Source organism: Sus scrofa, chromosome 7 (assembly GCF_000003025.6).
Source record: "Sus scrofa isolate TJ Tabasco breed Duroc chromosome 7, Sscrofa11.1, whole genome shotgun sequence".
NCBI classification, from domain to species: domain Eukaryota; kingdom Metazoa; phylum Chordata; class Mammalia; order Artiodactyla; family Suidae; genus Sus; species Sus scrofa.
This window is the reverse complement of record NC_010449.5, coordinates 36431859-36450588: the sequence shown is the minus strand read 5'-3', so window position 1 is coordinate 36450588 and position 18730 is coordinate 36431859. Positions and strand designations below refer to the sequence as shown.

At 43.9% G+C, this 18730-nt stretch overlaps 1 protein-coding gene across 1 annotated transcript in view; it reads right to left on the bottom strand.

The window, feature by feature from the left end:
* LOC100737927 (adenylate cyclase type 10) overlaps positions 1–18730 on the bottom strand; it is a 40070-nt gene continuing 21340 nt past the window's right edge. The window contains exons 16-32 of the mRNA XM_021098668.1: positions 17836–18107; positions 17165–17301; positions 16357–16482; positions 14090–14359; positions 13141–13470; positions 10450–10513; positions 8651–8870; positions 8209–8334; positions 6459–6631; positions 5564–5720; positions 3573–3777; positions 3387–3483; positions 2819–2937; positions 2449–2566; positions 1618–1816; positions 855–1071; positions 1–318 (exon numbers count right to left, since the gene is read on the bottom strand). Of these exons, the coding sequence (XP_020954327.1) occupies positions 254–318; positions 855–1071; positions 1618–1816; positions 2449–2566; positions 2819–2937; positions 3387–3483; positions 3573–3777; positions 5564–5720; positions 6459–6631; positions 8209–8334; positions 8651–8870; positions 10450–10513; positions 13141–13470; positions 14090–14359; positions 16357–16482; positions 17165–17301; positions 17836–18107 (2895 nt within the window). The 3' untranslated portion in view covers positions 1–253. The remainder of the gene's footprint in view (positions 319–854; positions 1072–1617; positions 1817–2448; positions 2567–2818; positions 2938–3386; positions 3484–3572; positions 3778–5563; positions 5721–6458; positions 6632–8208; positions 8335–8650; positions 8871–10449; positions 10514–13140; positions 13471–14089; positions 14360–16356; positions 16483–17164; positions 17302–17835; positions 18108–18730) is intronic.

Sequence of the window (18730 nt, the reverse complement as noted above, 5' to 3'; positions counted from 1 at the left end):
TCATGCTTCAGAAACACAGGCTTTTATTTTGACAAAGATATAGTAGTGGTGACTGTAAAAGGTTAGCATATTGAATGTGTACACTACACAGAATCTTTGAAAGGAGAATGGGGGGCAACATCTTTGTGTTATATATAATAAAAAAATCGTGGTCACTTCAGATGATTTTTGAAAGGAGAATGGGGGCATATCTTTGCATCATATATAATAAAAGAATCATGGTCACTTCAGATGATTTTTGTTTTGTTTTGTTTTAACATACGCATTCTTGAATTTCTTCATCTTTCTTCTCCTTGACATCAGCCACTCTGACAAGTCCTGAAAGCAGGAACCCAAAGAATAAGACAAACACAAAGAATTTCCTCGGCAGCTACAAATTTAACTCATGGCCTGGAAAAGGAGGAGATCTGTTGGGCCCTAAAGCAAGAAACTAAATTTCTTTCCAAGAACCTATGTTTCTTGTCCACACCTTCTCATTTACTTTCCTAGACATTACAAGCCTTTCAAGGCTTCTAAGGCCTTCTTTCTCCCTTAGTGACCATCCAGCTACTCCAAAGGAACAATCTATTTGTTCAGGTTGGGAGCAGGGAGGAACTTTCTATGCCTAAGGGTTATAGATGCTGAAACAAAAGGCTGGGAGAGGCTGCTTCCCTGCTGAACAATATCAGGGCTGTCCGTCTGCCTAGGCTGGGTCCTGGACTGTGCGAGGACGACAGTTAACTCTGGAGCGAGGACTCGTCCTTACAGCTGCATGTCCTTCTTAGCTCGAGGTACGGCCCTGGACTGCTTCTGAGTAAGAATTTGAGACTGTGCCTAAAGTCTCTCAGACCAGGGCTCCCAGAAGGATTGCTTACCCTGTATTCCCATATTTCCTTCAAAGGAGCTATTTCCCTCCAGCAATTCTTCTTCCTCTATCCAAATCCTGGTCAAGCAGGTATCAAAAGGTCTCGTGATATTAGTCAAGGACGTGGACTCTCTCTTTCTATATCTCATCACAGAGGCTTTAAGCTCAGAGACTCGCTGGTGATAGACAGGGCAGGTCACACATCGAGAGAAGAACTCCTTGAAGTACTGAAAGGAAACGAAGGCCCATTAATGCAGGGATTAGGACTCTTCTCCACTCCACTCCATCAGAACTGATAACAGGCCCCAGGCAGCATGAGTACCCTGAGTGAGTGTGCAGGGCTGTGGGAACAGAAAGCAGTTCTTGATGGCAAATAGGCCCACAAAGTCTGTTTTGAGATGGAGAAGAACTGGAATGTCTTAGACTCTGAAGATAGGACTGTTGGGAGTGTTTCGAATTATATATACTGAGCCAGAATGGTCCATTGAGAAGGGCTACGTGGAAATATTTTAGTGGTATTGGGAGTAGCTGTGCAAAGCGGGAAAGTTAGGGAATCCAGTCCTGACCTACATGCAGGAATGTCTTGGTGGGGAGGGGGGCTACATGAGGGAGGAGGAAAGACTTTCTAGGTGGAGAAAAAGGGTTCAAGGAGGCAAAGGAGACAGAAGTAGCAAGGAGAAGAGTAAAGGAGAGAAGCAGGTGGCAGAGAGAGTGTTACAGGGTCACATTATAACCTAAGTGTTAGTTGAAGGCCAAGGGAGACAGACAGGCACCTGGAGGGGCTGGTGGCGAGTCCCTGGGGGAGTAAGCTTGGAGGCACCCTCTGGCATTTTCTGTAACATCAGCACATGACACTCTAGGAATCGGACAAAGCCATGTGAACCAAATAATGAGGCATTGGTTTTTTTCACCAACCGGCGAGCCTTGGAGAAGTGGCGCTCAAACAGATTCCATTGAGAGTCCTGCGCAAACCTGCAGGGAAAGAAATCACAGCTCTCGGCTCTCTCCTCCTGCTTACCAACCATGGCTCGTTCGTAGAACTGTCACTTCTTCAGGACTCTAGAACCTCCTAGACAGAACTGTGATTCTGGAAAGTGGCCAAGGCTACTAACTCACATGTAAGAGAGGACTTAAAAGGAGACCAATGATATTCAGCCTTACTGTGGCTTATCTAGCACGTAAATGTAACCCTACACATAACCGTTAACCTGTGAGCCCAAACCTGCTAAGGGGCAAGAAGAACCCTTCCCATGAGATGGGGGGAAATGGGAGGTGAATGTGGGTCAAAGGAGTTCCCGTTGTGGCTCAGCAGGTTAAGGATCCGGGGTTGCTGCAAGGTGCAGCGTAGGTCATAGATGTGGCTCGGATCTGGTATTGCCATGGCTATGGCTGATGTGTAGATCCCAGATGTAGCTCTGATTTGACCCCTAGCCTGGGAACTCCCATAAGCCACAGGTGCAGCCAAAAAAAAAAAGAAGTGGGTTACAGATATGGAATAGGCCTGCCTGGGAGGGAAAAAGGCAGTAGCTTAAATGACTTCATGGCATACTCCAGTTTCTTCCATTTCCCACAGGCCTGAGTAAGGCTCTGGCACCCCACCTTACCACATGGCCAGAGAGGAGTGGACACCCAGCATGACATTGCTCTGAGAAGTTAGAACGCAGCTGTGCTCATACTGCTCAATGAAATGTAGACACTCCCCAAAGGGCCGACACAGCCACCCTGTGGACAGAGAGGGGAGCCGGGCTAGTATAAGTTGTCCACGTAGCAAGTGGTACAGAAGGTGTGCGGTACTGGGGAGGAGACAACACCCAAAAGGCAGACACTCCTGAACCGCAATGTGGTTCCTAGACTTTAAGGAGCCAGGGGCCAGGAGCAGAGCCCAGGCCCAAGGCCACAGTCAGGACTCATGACTGCCTATGTTCCAAAGCTAGTGCCCCACCTGAGGTCTGAATCCCTCTGCACAAGATTCACCTTCTCCGTAGAGCAGCAGATCCAAGCAAGCAGCATAGAAGCAGGCCAGGCCAAGAACATCGTGACCCTGGGAAAGGAGCGCCCACTGACTCTTCAGCACGTGGACACATAGATCAAATCTGCCAAGAGACAGAGGCACTGGGAGCAGCTAGAGGATGAGGAGGATAGGACAGGAGAGGAGAGGATCTGACACCTTCCAAGCAGCCTGACATCCCTAGATCTCCTCTCTGTAACCCTACTTATTCAGAGAACATCTGTGCCTGCCATCAGACCTGCCTTTAAGCCAAGGAAGTGGGAAATGACTCTGAGACAAGTTCCAGGGTCTTGAGCTGCTGCAATTACCTACCTTCCTGCAGAAAAATGGGAAAAAAGAATCTTAGTAGCTTAGATTCCATGTTTCCACTCCTGACCCGCACCGCACTTAAGGCAATGCTTCCTGGAGTGACTGGACAAGAGGCAGTCCTGGCGGGGGACAAGGAACCACACTCCCTCTCTCTACGCTTCGCTGGAAGAGCATACCCTCCCCGCTTAGGCAACAAATATAAAGAGCAGAAAATGATCTTAGTACTTCTTCTTTAGAAATGCAGATCTGAAGAGAACTGAGAGAACCAGATTCTCCAGAGCTGGTTTCTTGAGATGTCTGCATATCTCATGAGCTTGAAAACCTAAGGAGGTGAAAGAGCGCTGTGTGAGGTCTAGAGGTAAACTTGGCCTCTCCGAAAGCCCTGGGCCCAGCCGCCCCAGGCCCCATTACCCAGCTTGATGGAGAAGTCGAGATGGCCGAGGCAGAGCTTGGTGTAGGCCAAGGCCTGCATGAGCTGGGCTGTGGCCAACAAGCCCTCCCTGGAGAACCAACACAGGCTGCTTTTCTGAATGGCGACCTGCTCAGAGTGCAGCCACTTCTCCCTGTCGCCCATGTTCTGGGCGAACTGGGAGAGGGCCACGTAGGTAGAGACAACCTGCAGGGCAACAAACACGGCAAAATATTCTGTCCATCATGCTGCACTTCCACTTCATCCCTTTCCTGCTTAAAACCCACAGAGCGCCTTGCTGCGCCCTCAGTCAGCACCCCTGGGGCCCCCACCACTCCCCTCCCCTCCAGCTATGAAAACACACTCCTTCTCACCCATACACCTCTCAGCATGTTCTTCAAACAAACCACTTTCTCTATCTGCCCGTCTTCTTTTTCTCCAATCCAAGACGTTCCCCTGCAAAAACTGGCCAGACTGCACCCCACCTGTTTTCTCTAAGTAAGGCCTCTGATTTTCTTTCCTTAGAACTCTTCAGAACAGCCACTTAGATCTTTGTTGTCAGTTACGTGCATTTTTTTTTTTTTTGGTCTTTTTGCCTTTTCTAGGGCTGCTCCCGCAGCATATGGAGGTTCCCAGGCTAGGGGTCTAATGGGAGCTGTAGCTGCTGGCCTATACCAGAGCCACAGCAACGCGGGATCTGAGCCGTGTCTGCGACCTACACCACAGCTTACGGCAAGGCCGGATCCTTAACCCACTGAGCAAGGCCAGGGATTGAACCCAAAACCTCATGGTTCCTAGTCGGATTCGTTAACCACTGCACCATGATGAGAACTCCAGTTACATGCACATTTATACATCATTTTTTTTGGCCACACCTATGGCATGTGGAAGTTCCTGGACCAGGGATGGAACCCACGCTGCAGTTGTAGACTGCACCACAGCTGTGGCCATGCCGGATCCTTAACCCGCTGTGCCACAAGGGAACTTCCACATTTAGACATCACTGATGACACTTTTCTTGAAACCCTGTCTCTATTAGGTTTCTAATACAATAACCCTATTAAAATATAAGCAGACCCTGTCCCTCCTGTTCTTAGAACCTACCAGTGGCTTCCTATCTTCTTTAGAGTAAAAGCCAAAACCCCTCGAGTGGCCTACAAGGCCTGCACCATCTGCCATCCCCCACCCCTCCCCACTCTCTGACTCATCTCCTGGCTCTTTCTCCTCGCCTCCCTCCCCTCTAGTCACGCTGGCCTCCTCACTGTTCCTCAAACACAGAGGGCATGACTTGTGCACTCGCTATGCCCTCTTCCTGTCCACCCTTCTCCCAGACAGCCATGTGGCTTCCTTTGTCATCTCCTTCAGATATCTGCCCAAATGTCACTTTCTCAGTGAGGCTTTCCCTTATTTAAAATTGTACCCCCAGCTCTAAGAACTCCATGTCCTCTCGCCTCCACTTAATTTTTTGTTGTTGTATATATTATCACCTACCATACTATATATTTCACCTCCCTATTATCTATTTTCCTGGAACTAAGATTAAGTCCTGGCACAGAATAGATGTTCATCAAATATTTGTTGAAAAAAAATGGATAAAAGAGAGACACAGATGCACACTGAAATTACAGACATATTTCTCTTTCTTCTTTTTTTTCTAAGTCAGTAATTCTAATCCCATGTTTCAGATGACAGGCTTGTTTGAGAAACTGATGAAAGCTATGATCCCTTCCCTACTTCCCATCATTCCCAAGTGCTCTTTTGAACACACCCACAAACATCAACATTCAGTTCAGAGAGTAAGCAGAGAGCCTTGTTCCTGGAAGCCCATCTATAAACTGCAAATTGAGAATGCTGCTCAAACATGCGATCCGCAGTGTCCCGCTAGGTCTGGGTTACTGTGGAGCCATGCTTAACCAGGGGCTTGGCAGGGTCTCTCTGTGGAGCATTTTAGGATTCTGAGTGAGGTCCAGAAGTAGAGCAAGCACTGGCTTACCTGGGCTTCACTGGCAAGCTCCTTCGCTGAATTCTTTTGCATAAGAGCGGCCAGACAGGCAAACCTGCGGTTGAAGGCTGTGGCCTCCAGGTTGTAGAGCTGCCGGAGCAGGGAGAGGCAATGCACCTGCTGCTGCAGGACTGCCAGCTTCTTCTTACTGGTGCGAAGCACAGGGTGGTTAGCATGCCCTTGTCACCAGCGTCCATGTCCCTCCCCATGAGGAATCTGGGTCTACTCATGCACAGACTTTCAGACCCAGAAAGCTTCCTGAGATCCCAACACTTCCAACCCCATAGGCCTTTTTATTTTTATTAATAGTAGATTTACATTGTTCTGTCAATTTCTTGCTGTACAGCAGTGACCTAGTCATGCATCTCGACACACTCTCTTTCTCATATTGTCTTTCATCATGTTCCATCACAATTGATTGCACATAGTTCCCTGTGCTGTACAGCAGGACCTCACTGCCCCCATAGGCCTTTTTAATTCATTCCTCTCGACCAGGAAAAAAGTTTCAGAGAGGTTTTTTAAAAAAGGTTCATTTTCTGAATTGCTATTTTGGTTGAATATATTTCCTATAAATTTTAACAGCTTAATAACTAGGTAGCAATTTAGTATTATATATAACACATAGATATATAATATTAAATTGCTATAATGTGTATGTAAATGTATAATACACATATATCTTTATTTGAAAGAGACAGGATAATAACACTCCCAAAACAAAAGAAGTCCTCCTCCTGCTACACTGAATTGGCTGGGAGAGTAAAATAAATGAAGGTTTCTGCTACATGCTTGAAAAGAGGAGTCCTTACAAGGGTCAAATAGACAAAACTCCAGGCTAGGTCCCGGTTTAGTTCTTTGTGGCCCTAAAGCTGGCTAGGCGTCTCACTTCTCACTAGGGTTGTTTGGAGGTTGGCTCAGGGAACAGGAACGCCAGCATTTCTCTAGGAATGTTTGGAAAATGACACCAAACCAGGTCCAAGGGAAACTCCTTCTCAGTAGTCGAAGGGCTTGCCTAGCCAGTTTTTTGGCCAAGGTGATTTGTCCCATGTTGAAACAGACCTGGAGATGGTAAGATGAGAAAGGGTGATGTAAATGTGGGAAGAGGGCTACAGACAAGGTTCTGCACATATAAATAACACACTGGCTCTTATTTGGGGATGGGTACGTGGGGCCACTGAGGTGCTGGAGTGAGCTGAGTTGGGGCAGAGCCTGGCCACACTAACAAGCAGCAGTAGGGCCATAAGCAAGTAAAGGAGTGAGAAAACAGAATTAGGGAGAAAGTACTCTCCTTGCTCAGCTCCCACACATGTGTAGGGAGCAGTAGGGGAAGGCTGTGATCTAAAAAGTGATGCTGCTAGACCCAGATGGGTTTGAGATTGAGATGCTTCAGATGCCATGGGAATCATCGGAGAGATCACAAAATCCTACATCTCTCTTTAAAAATAGGCTCTACCACCACCATGCATGTGGGGGCAGGAGCTGAGCAACTACCTTGAGGTTATCAAATACCTTCTTCATATGCTAAGGCTAAAGCCTCCAAGAAAGTGATAAAGTCTATGGTGATTTCTGAACAATCTTAGGAAGATTACACAATAATTCTTTCTTATAAAGGGAAAGAAATAATTAACTTTGCTCCGAAGACCTTTTGGTTGAAACAAAAATGATGCAATTCCGTGGACAATTCTACGGCTCCCCTTGGTGTTCAAAGGCATTCTACACACCAGGTTTACTTTCCTAACCACGGTGTGCTAAGGTTTACGCTGAAATTCGTTCTCACTTTTTTTAATTTTATTTTAAAGTTCGGCTCTTTAACAAGTTAAACACCCTCCATTGTTTTATGGAGTCATTATTTATAAACAGATAATCATCCCAACACATTTGGTTCTGGTGGATTTTATAGCAATGAGGCTGGGAGAAGTTACTGAGCTGTCCTGAGTTATTCATACAGAATAGATAAGTTTACTCCTGTTTGTTCTTTAAAAATGGAATGTCTCATAGCATCTCTCCCCAGTTTCTATTTGTTATACAAGTATCATTTCCCGAGGAAACTGGTTATAAATTATATAGAACGATCTACAAGGTATATTATTTACTTATTTATTTTTAAAGCAAGACGTGGACTGCAGTATAGAGAGCGCTTATTTATATATAACAAAGGAAGAGGGGAGCTTGTATACATTTACGTGGCTGAATACACAAAAGATGTGGCAGAATAGCAAAGATATATAACACTGGGGAGAAGACACGGTGGTTGAGTGGTGGTGGGGAGACTTTGAAATGTATGTTCTTTTTTTCATTCTAGCTTTATATACTTTCTAATGAGCAAAGTGCATGAATAGGCAAGTCACAAATAAATGACAAATTAGCATATTTAAAAATAGCATACTTTACTAATTAAGAAATACACATTTCTATGTAATTTTCATCTGTGGATTAGCAAGTTTAAAGATGACTCACTATGCTAAGAGTGACATGGGATTAGTAAACGCTCTTTCACTTTCTACAAATATTCCTATGTTTTGAATTTGAATCACATACAAAAAAAAACCCAAAAGATTAATAAAAACAAAAAGGAAATAATAGGGTAATTCTCAAGGAGAAATAACCCAAACTTCAAGGTCACCCCCTGCCCTCACCTCTGATCGAAGACTGCAGAAAGTGGCCTCCTCGAACTGACAGATCTTCACTTTGTGCTTTTTAAAAAATGAGAATGCTGAGGGTGGGCCCAGAAGACTGCTTGCCTTCCTCAAATAAAAGAAGGCCTCCAGACAAGACAAGGGATGGAGAAACTGGATTAGGATTTGGATGCTGCTAAGCATAGGATTAGGGAGGAGGCTGGATGAGGTTGTGATGAATTAGAGTTGGGGCAGGATTTAGTTAGAAAAGGGGAGCTGGACTGAGTGTGCAGGAGTCGGGGCAGGGCTGGCAGTACACGGTGCTCCCTGGCTTCCACACACCACTTCCGGTTTCCTCCTCAATCCCTTACGGCTCCTTTCTCTCCCCCATTTCCCTCCACTTTTCATCCCAGGTTAACTGGTAGTGAGAAATCCCAATCAAATTAGAGTGGATCTGGCTCACCATGTAATTATTTGACAGGTCCAAGGAGGCAGCGGCAGCCTCCAGCAGGTAATAAAACGCACAAGTGTTTTCTCCGATGACTAGGCAGTGCCGGGTGAGGGGTGAGAGCACCAAGTTCAGGACTTCCCTGCAGCGGCAGGGCTTTGTGGTCAACGAGTCTTTCTCCGGGCTGGTCTGAGACAGTTTCCTGTTCACTTGATCCAGGAACTCTTCCTCTGTTCTTTGTAGAGAGAAGATGAGGAGCTGAGAGTGGCCGCATAGCAGCTGCTCTTGTGGGGGCACTGACTGCCACTTTGTCCAGGAATTATAACTCATCCATTCTACATCTACGCTTCTCCTCCATCACGCCATAAGGTTTTGAAAGTCAAGGACCTGGTCTATAATGGTCTATTAGGGAGTTTTAAAAATCTAAAGCCAATCCAAGGACCTCACAGACTAAATGGGGAAAATCAGGACACCTGAAGAGTAAACTAACACTGTTTTATATGAGAATATAAAAATGATGCCAAGCATAATACTACACTTCTCTATTAGCACATCTGAACTCTGTCTTGGCACGTTTGAACATTATTGTATACAGTAAGACTACTTTATCCTGCAGTAACTCTGCCATCCAGGTAGGCAAAACTACCTCCCTTTTATAGATGAGGGGATTGAAGCTCAGAGAAGTTAAGTGACTTAAACATGACCTCACAGCTATTGAGTGGGACCAAAACTAGAGTTCATCTCTCTGACTACTAGTTCAGGGCACTTTCCACAGGCACCATGAGTTCAAAAAAGGTCTGATCTCTCTGAGAAGAATGATCGAAAAAAGTGGGAACTGAGGAGGGCTTTGAAGGATGGTGAACATTCTGATAAATGGAAGGATGTGGAGTGTTTTTAAAAGGGAGAACTGTGTGAGCAAAGACACAAGTGTGGGGGTGACTTATATAGAAAACGGTAAGAAATCAGGTTGGATAAGTAGGACAGAAAACTCAGTGTGCTGGTGAATTCAAGGTAGGGACATTTAAAATTGATGAGAGAGGCATTTGAAAGCCAGGAGGTACATGCTTATGAGATGTGCAATCCTTTTAATATTATCTGGATTCAAAAGTAATTGAGAAGGCACATTTATAGCTTAAAAAAAATCTGCTACATGTACAACACATTTGAGACTATTAAAGTTTTTCTTAACCACAAACAAATAATTCCCCTACAAAAAAATCAAAAACTACTTTTCTGGAATTCCCACTGTGGTGAAGTATATTAAAAATCCGACTGCAGGAAGTTCTCATTGTGGCTCAGTGGTAATGAACCCAACTAGTATCCATGAAGATGCGAGTTCAAGCCCTGTCCTCGCTCAGTGGGTTAAGGATCCAGTGTTGCCGAAAGCTGCAGGATAGGTCACAGATGCACCTGGGATCTGCCATGGCTGTGGCTGTGGCTGTGGTGTAGGCTGGCAAATGAGCTCTCACGTGATCCCTAGCCTGAGAACTTCCATATGTCGCAGGTACAGCCCTAAAAAAAAAAAAAAAAAGAAGAATCCAACTGCAGCTAACTTGGGTTGCTGCAGAGGTGCAGGCTCAATCCCTGGTCCACAGCAGTGGGTTGAAGGATCTGGCATTGCTGCAGTTGCAGCTCAGATTCAATTCCTGGCCCAGGAACTGATTCTCTGTTAACTTGAATTTGGGGCTGAATCACGACTCCTGGGGTGTCAGATGCCTTCCTTTTCTGTAGATAAGGCAAGTACCCTAGTTTAATGGTCATCTGTGTCTCATTTTCTGGCTCCCTTCACACCCACTCTCAGCATTTCCATCTACCTGCAATGTTCTCTTGTGAAGGCTTCCTGACTTCTGGGTGATTTTGTCTGGAACTGAAAACTATCTGTAGGGAGAGAAAGATGATTATTTTTAATTATCCATATTTGTATTAACTGAGAAAATTTAAATTTCCTGACTACCTTTCCTTTGAAGCTTAGTTCATGACCAAATTGCCTCCCATGTTGTAAAAGTGATAAGCTGAGGTTTAATATTAGCCTTACACACAAGATTAGGGTGCTAATTTTTTCCTTAAATTTAACTATTTGTAATTCAAATAGTAATTCCTTTCATTCTCAAACCTTTCAAATCAATTCCTAATTTTGTTTGCAAAATAAATGAATAAAGAATGTCTATCCAGTTTGATGGTTAATTCTAATAGCAGAAATCCATGAATATACCTGAATCAGATTCATGACCAGATAGGAGGGAAGTGCAGAGCCCAAGACCCAGTGAAGAAAATCCTGACGGCACAACGTGCCACATCCCACCAGAGTCACAATGGCTAGCAGAAGTTTTTAGCTTTTCCTGGCTGGCTTTAAATAACTTTTGTCCTCTAGATTTGCCTCTTCCTCTGCAGCTGTCTTCTGATCAAAAAGCGAAGACTGAGAATCATGTGGAGATGTTACCTATTTGGCCTCAGGAACCAGGTGAGGGGATTGAGAAGAGGTCTAAGAGAACCCTTACAGGGAGGACTTAAGTAAAAGTGTTAAGTAAAAGGCCTGGCTCTCTGATGATTTAGTGATGTCATGTAAGGTAAGGTAAAGTAGGGCTAAGGTAACTAAGGAAACAACAATTCGGCAGCACTACTGCCATGCAGGGTTCCCAGGGAACCATCATGTCACAGACTGTGTGAACAGCACCCTCTGTTCTGCATGGCCATGCACAGAGGCCTTGGGTCAGGGACACCTCCTCAGGGTTTGGCTGTGTAGGAAAAGTCTTGAGCCTCTTTCTTCTAGATTGACTAGGCTGGCTAATCTAAAGCTGACCCTGACCTCTCAAAAACAAAAGGCCATATAGGAAATATGAATGATAGTGTAATTTCTTCATAATACCAACCAGGACATTCACTATTACTTTCCTCTTTCCCCTCAAAAAGAACAAAAGTACCGGAGTTCTCTTGTGGCACAGTGGGTTAAAGACCTGGTGTCACTGCAGTAGCTCTGGTCACTGCTATGGTATGGGTTCTACCCCTGGCCCAGCAACTTCCACATATTGCAGACATGGCCAAAAACCAAAACAAAACAAAACAAAAACAAAAAAAACCCAAATGCCCATAAAGTCCATCAGCCAGTGACCGATTTCTCCAAGTCACTGGTCACCTTCACATAGTCATAAGAATGTTTCAGCCAGAAGAGGCATTAGGATCATAAACTGACATCTTCACTTTAGACTTTTACCACCAGTAATTCACCATCTTTCCTGTATTCCTCTACCCTGCCAACACCAACACCAACTTCTCTTCTCTCAAAGTAGAAAAAGGGATTTGCTTGGGTTTTGACAGCTGTCTTTGAATATGAAAGAAGGCACAACTCTGAAAAATGGGTGAAAAGGCTGCAGAAAGGTAAAGCTCACCTTGATGACAGAAGTTTTCTAACAATTACTGACAAGGGAATGGGCTGTCCTACAAGGTGAGATAACTGCAAATGTTAAAAGAAAAAAAGACAGTGAACTCTTTCCCGGGATGTGGTAGAGGGCTATAGGTTTGGGGAACATCTATCCACCAACCCAAGCTTCTTTTAAGATATTCTACCCCAACCCCTGTGTAGTCCATTTGCATCACATTTACTATGCCATACCGGAATTCTCTATTTATACATCTGCATCAGCCCCCCGTCCCCCAAACTGATCATCTCATTTTGTATTCTTTTCTCTTCAGGCTGCATCTGCAGCATGTGGAAGTTCCCGGGCCAGGGACTGAACCCACACTGCAAATGCAATGCTGGATCCTTAACCCACCGCATGACAAGGGATCTTCCAATTTCACTTTTGTATTCTTAACATCCAGTTGCAGCATCTGATACACATAAAGACTCCATATATGTGTACTTAGCTGAACAATTATAATAATAAAAACAACAACTGAAACTTATTGAACACTAACCAGACTTCAGGCTCTATTCAAAGTACATTATATATTTTAACTCATTTAATCCTCACAACAACCCTATGAAGTTGGTATTGTTATTTTCCTCAATTAATTGAGGATAAGGAACTTGCCCAAGATTGCCAACTAAAACAAGTATGATCTTTAAAATTCCTTTTAACTCTCAGATTATATTTTTCTTTCTTTTTTTCTTTTTTCTTTGGCTGCACCTGTGGCACATGGAAACTCTTGAGCTAGGGATCAAATCAGAGCTGCAGGTGCCGGCCTACGCCACAGCTACAGAGACACAGGATCTGAGCTGCATCTGTGACCCAAACCGTAGCCTGTGGCAACACCGGATCCTTAACTCACTGAATGAGGCCAGGGATCAAACCTGCATCCTCACAGACACTATGTCAGGTTCTTGATCCAATGAGCCACAACGGGAACTCCATAATTCTGAGATTACACTTTTCTTATTTCCAGTACTTCAGTGATAAAGGGTTCTTTCCACCTTAATCTGATTTCACCTTTGGAATGAAGAGCTCTAAGTACACAAATAAAAAGAAGTGCTGCCCACATGTTCTCTTTCCGGCCCCTGGATTTACCTTGGGGAGAAGGCAGCAGCAATTTGCCTGTTATCACTTGTGTTATTATTGAGCCAGTGTCTTTGTAGCTACAGAATCGGGAGATCCCACCGGAGCTCTTCGTAGAACAGATGGCAAAACGGTGGAAGGGGATAAAGTCCCCCCCACGGCAGCTGCCACAGCGGCAGGCCAAAGCTCGAAGAAAGCAGGCACATTCAAGGTGCAGGGCCGCTTGCTGTGTCTTGGGCCACAGTTCCCAAGCCGCTTCCCGCAACAGAGGGACTCCAAATTCTAGCAGCTCGGTCTGAGGTAGGGGTGGTTCCTCCTGTAGCCTGAGAGGAGAGCCAGCATCTGAAATCGAGGCAAATCTAAGTGAGAGTCTCCCTTAAAATCCTTTTATGCTACCAGGTAGCAAGCTCCCAAGCACACGCTGCTAGTTTATAAGAAAATCTTATTTATAATTCTTATTTGGTACTATTGCTTCCTTTGTATAAAGAACTTTGTGGATTACATGTGCTTTGGGTAGCCTATGCCACAATTTTATTCTTTCATGTAGAGAATCTGAGGTTGCAGCTATTTAAGGTATATCTTGCTTTGTTCATGTCTGTTTCAACATGACATGTGTTTAACTTCCTCATGACTGTCTAAAATTAGAAACAGTTTACCCTATTTTATTATTATTTATCCCAAGAAGCCAATAAAAGACTATGGCAGTTTTTCTGAACCAAAAACCAAAGCACAAATACTTAACACATGGGGTTAACATGGAGCTAGAATTCTTGAAACTAAGACAATTCTGAAAAATACAGGCTATTCATTCACTATAACTATGGCTCCCCCAATTTCTTGGACATAAGCTTTACAAGACTGAGGCCCAGGATATATGATACTGGTGCTTTTTCTGAACACCGATACCCTTACCCAAAGCTCTCTATTCAGTCCTGAGAACAAGGGAACAGCTCTTCCTCACCTGACTTTCTCTTCTCTTTGGTTTGTTCAGTAATCTCAACAGAGGAAGGCACTAATAATGGCTCAGCAGAAAGCTCTTGGCTCTGGTTGCACCAGTGGAGCACGTGTATATCCACAAGAGCTCTCAGCACCTGAAGTAGCTTGCTTTTACCCCAGCCAGGCAGGAGGCGCTGCAGCAGATCTATGTGGAAGGAGTGACCAATGACTGCAGCACACTTAACCAGCAACTGTTCTTCTGAGCTGAGCTGATCCAGTTGGTTCACCGCTATTTCTGAAGAAAAAAAAATCAGCAATGAATAAGCTTTCTACAAACATAAAATATACTGTTAACAATCTGTTCATTACAAAAAAAAGGCTTGCCTTTTTTGTCCACCCATTTTCCATTCAGCCAAATCTCTACGTCCTCTTTTGTCCCCATTCCTCATTCATTATTCAACCAACAATCAGGTTTCACCACAAAGCCCAAACTGTTCTCAGGGTACCAAAACCTTGAGTTGGTAGACCCATTTTCTTTTTACTTTCAACTAAGCATGGAGGCTGGGCTTCCAGGTCCCAGAACTCTAATTATTGTAAAGATCTTAATGAACTCCAAGCATTTTGGTAAATCTCTCCATATTCTGACACATACATTACAGCAGTTGATATTGAACTAGTAAGTCACCAAGCCCCGAATCTTGGAATAATTCTAAACCTCTTCCTCTCCCTCATCACCAACAGGTGACCTACTCATTCTCTTTCTAAATGTTGTTCAATATATTTCCTCTTAAATAATTTTAGTGTAAGTAGTAATTTTCACCTGGCTCACTATACTACCCTGTTTTGAACATCTCCAAATTCCTCTCATTCTTATTCTAATAACACATTAACTAGTGGTAGAATTAAAGTGGTAGAATAGAAAATAGTTTAAGTGTATTAAATTCTTCTATAAGTTATATGGCCTTTACAATGTAGCTTTGACATGTCAGCTGAGTGACCAGGTAACACTGCTTATGCAAAGAGTGATCTGTGATCTGAAAGCGAATTTGCACTACGAAAGCTGTGAATAAGTTATATATACGTGGTGGTAAGCCACAGCTTTGGGCTCCTTGCGGTCAGTAATTCCTGTAACAGGTCACATCCCTTACAGTGCCTGGAAACTATGCCTATGGGACTATTATAAGAGATGCCAGTTCCTAGTTGTGAAATGGGGCATCTAAGCACCTATCCCTTATGCTCCATAGAAGAGCAGTAGGATCTGCTGTGAGAACACTGGCTGCTCTTCTGCTGGAACACTGTTTCCTGACCTGTATGTTTCTAAGTTGGTAAAGCTAATGCCAAGTGTGGCCTGTCACAGTTGTAGGACTATGAACTGTAGGAATATGATGGACTGAAACCCACCAGAGTGAACAGCTTATAATAGCTAACATTCACTAAATATTTATTATATACAATAATCTTTTTCATTTAATCCTCAACTAACCCCATGAGGTAGGGGCTCTCATTGTCCTGTTTGAGTGATGAGAAGACTAAGTCTTCAATAAGTTTATCTAAGGTTTCACAGCCAGTAAGTGCAGGAGCCACTGGTACCCAGGTTTTTCTGCCCCAGAGCCCTGGCTCTTAATTACCAAGGTGTTCTGTACTGCTGTTTCACATGCATGCCTTACATTCTCAGTAAGACCATACTTGACTTGAAGACATGCTTACTCATCCTAATATTCCTCAAGAAGTGTTAATGAAGTACCCTGCTCACCAAACCCTTGAACAGAACATCAAAACAAAAACCTTCTTCATCTCTAAAAAGAACACCTCCTGTTTAATTATGCCTACCAAATTCTGATGGCTTTATTCTTTATCTCATCAGTCATTATAGATTTACCTTGCACTCTTTGTATCACACTCCTGCTCTGTCCCTAACACTGTCTCTTCACTAGCACCATGGATTTTCTTAAATCTCAGCAACATTCTCTCTCTTGCTTAACTGTCTCCTCCAGTAATATGTACAAAGGGAAAATCAGGTCATAATTTTTATTAAATAACTAGTAAACTTTTCCAGGTCACCAGTCAGCCTCAAAGAGAACAGTGGGCTCACTTAAGTAAAACATTACTCAAATAGCACTACAAGTGTTTAAGAGTTCTGGCAGTGCCAGAATTTATTTCTGGAAGGCAGGATTCTTTTTTGAGGAAATGAAGTCAGCATGATAATGAGGGAATCTATACTCGGTCACCCACCAAACTACTAAGCGCAATGAGATCTGTAATTGATTCACTTGAGGTCTTCAAGGGACCTGCCTTTTAATAATGGTGGGAGAAGCACTGTATCCAAGTTCACGTCATCCTTGACTGTGCAGACATAAAGTTCCTGGTCTTCAGAGCTGGCTGGACAAATACTATACATTGTGGATTTCATGGCATTGGCTGCAGGGAAAGAAGACTATGACTGAGGAAAACACCATGCTCAGTGACTGCAGTTTTAAAGGCACAACAATGTAAGAATTTAGTCAGGAAACTAAAGGGATAAAGACGAATGGAGCATACACCTTTAAAGTGGTTTACCCTACCCATCCTGCCAGCTCTCTGCTTTTCTCTTTGAAACTAACGATGCTCTCTGCACCACACAGTCTCTAACGTTTGCACTCCTCCTGTTTACCTTCCAAGAGCCCTCTCTTCTATTACCTCACAGTTCCAGGAGGCTTTTCTGGAATGACACATACTCTTGCCTCTTCCCTCATCCCTTCTCCCATCCCCCATTCCAACGCTCGAGTCATCCCTCTCATCAGTGATGTGCAATCCTCTATTAGATGCCCCTGTTTATCGATCCCCTCTGAGGTTTATAAATCCTGTTTTCTTATCCCCACCTCCTGGGCTGCTCAAAAAGGAACGAAAGCAGACTGACTCAATTACTTTACCTGCTGTAGGCATTTAGTGTTTTCAACATAGCTGCATATTATTTGCATAGTACACTTAGTCAGAAAGGCCCAATCTTGCTTATAATGTCAGCAGGGAACAGGCACAGGCCTCAGGAGGGCCAGGTGATGCCATGTTCAAGAATGAACTCCAGCAGCGGGACCAGGGTAGAACTCTGGGAAGTTCAGCTTACCTGAGAGGGTCTCCCACTTGCTGTTCTCCTTCTCCTCCTTTTGGAGGTCATGAAAGAGCAGTATGTTCTTAGAGAGAAGGTCCTGGCACAAGACCTCACAGTAAAGGGGGTTCCCCAAGCACCTGCAGAGAAGGTAGCTGTAGAGAGGTAAGTAGGGGTTTGCTGACTAAAGATGCCCACTTGAAGAGAGCCAAGCATACCATATTTCATACTGAGGAATACTTCTTCTTTTGTTAAGGTCAGTCCTTGATGATACACACTAACAGAGGGAAGCAGCAGCACAGAAATGTAAAAAAAAAGTTTCTGATTGGTTTTGAAATGTATTTTGGCAGTAACTTTTCTCTCAACTATTCTGCTTTCATTGATATTAAAAGGAACTAACATCCCCTTGCCAAAGGGCTAGTAAAAACTGGCCTGACCCCACATAATGGACATATTAAGCAAGCCATCCAAGTCCTAACTGTCCTGTGAAAACCCAGATGAATTGCTCAGGGAGGTAGCCCTTTCCTGGGTTGCTAGGAGCCTGCCTACTCTTAAAGCTCGTTTTGGGCCTTTTCATGGTTTCTAATGCCATTCTCTCCCCCAACTCTGGTGAGACCCGAGCCTTCTCACTTATACCATGGCACTGGCTCCTCCCGCAATGAAGTGCCCAGCTAGTCCTAGCCACTCACGTCTGCAGCTCTTGGGGGATGCTCACCACCCCCAGTTCCCAACATGCCATTCTCAAGAGCGAGGTCGCTGCCAACTTCGAAATGGGCACAAGGGTAGCCTGAGGGCTCTGCAGGAAGTGCCGGGCCCAGCCACACAGGGTGAAGGCAGGGGTCAATGTCATCACCATGATGATGGGCACACTGGAGAGCAATGTTCCCAAAAACTCCCAGGATGCTGCATCCATATACTGGGCCTCGTCAATGAGGAAAATCAGTGGTGTTTCCCTCACTGCCTGGAAATAACAGCAAGGAAATAATGACAACCTCTGATTAGAAATGAAGTCACTTGATTTTCAAATCTACCATGAATGTCCCATCAACAATTTAAATAAAATACCAACACAGGGTGGGGTTTTCAGAGTAAAATATATCCTAAGTCCAGGTAATATTTTATTTTATAAATATAAAATATACAGCTTGTATATTTAATTCCTAAAGAAATGGGCTGAGCTTCTTTGAACAGGAAAAGACTAACTGAAATATGAAGTAAGCACAAAAATATTCTCCAAATCGAACTTGAAACTTTCAAATATTTCATTTTGGCAAAAGCTCTAAACGGTGTGGGAATTCATAGTATTTTTAAACCAGTAATTTCCAAACCAGGTTGCACATCAGAATTACCTAAGAGTGCTTGCTAAAACTACCAATTACCACGCTCTATTCAAGTAGACGTTAAAAAAATGAATTCACTTTTATCCACATTCCCCTCTCCCATTCCATTCCTCACTGTCACAGGTAACCATGCTAATGCGTTTATCATATTACCCTCTGTTTGTATGGTGTTCTTATAAAATGTGCATTGTTGTTTTGTCAAGTAAATAGTTTTTATGTAAATGGTAGTGTATTATAGGTCTCA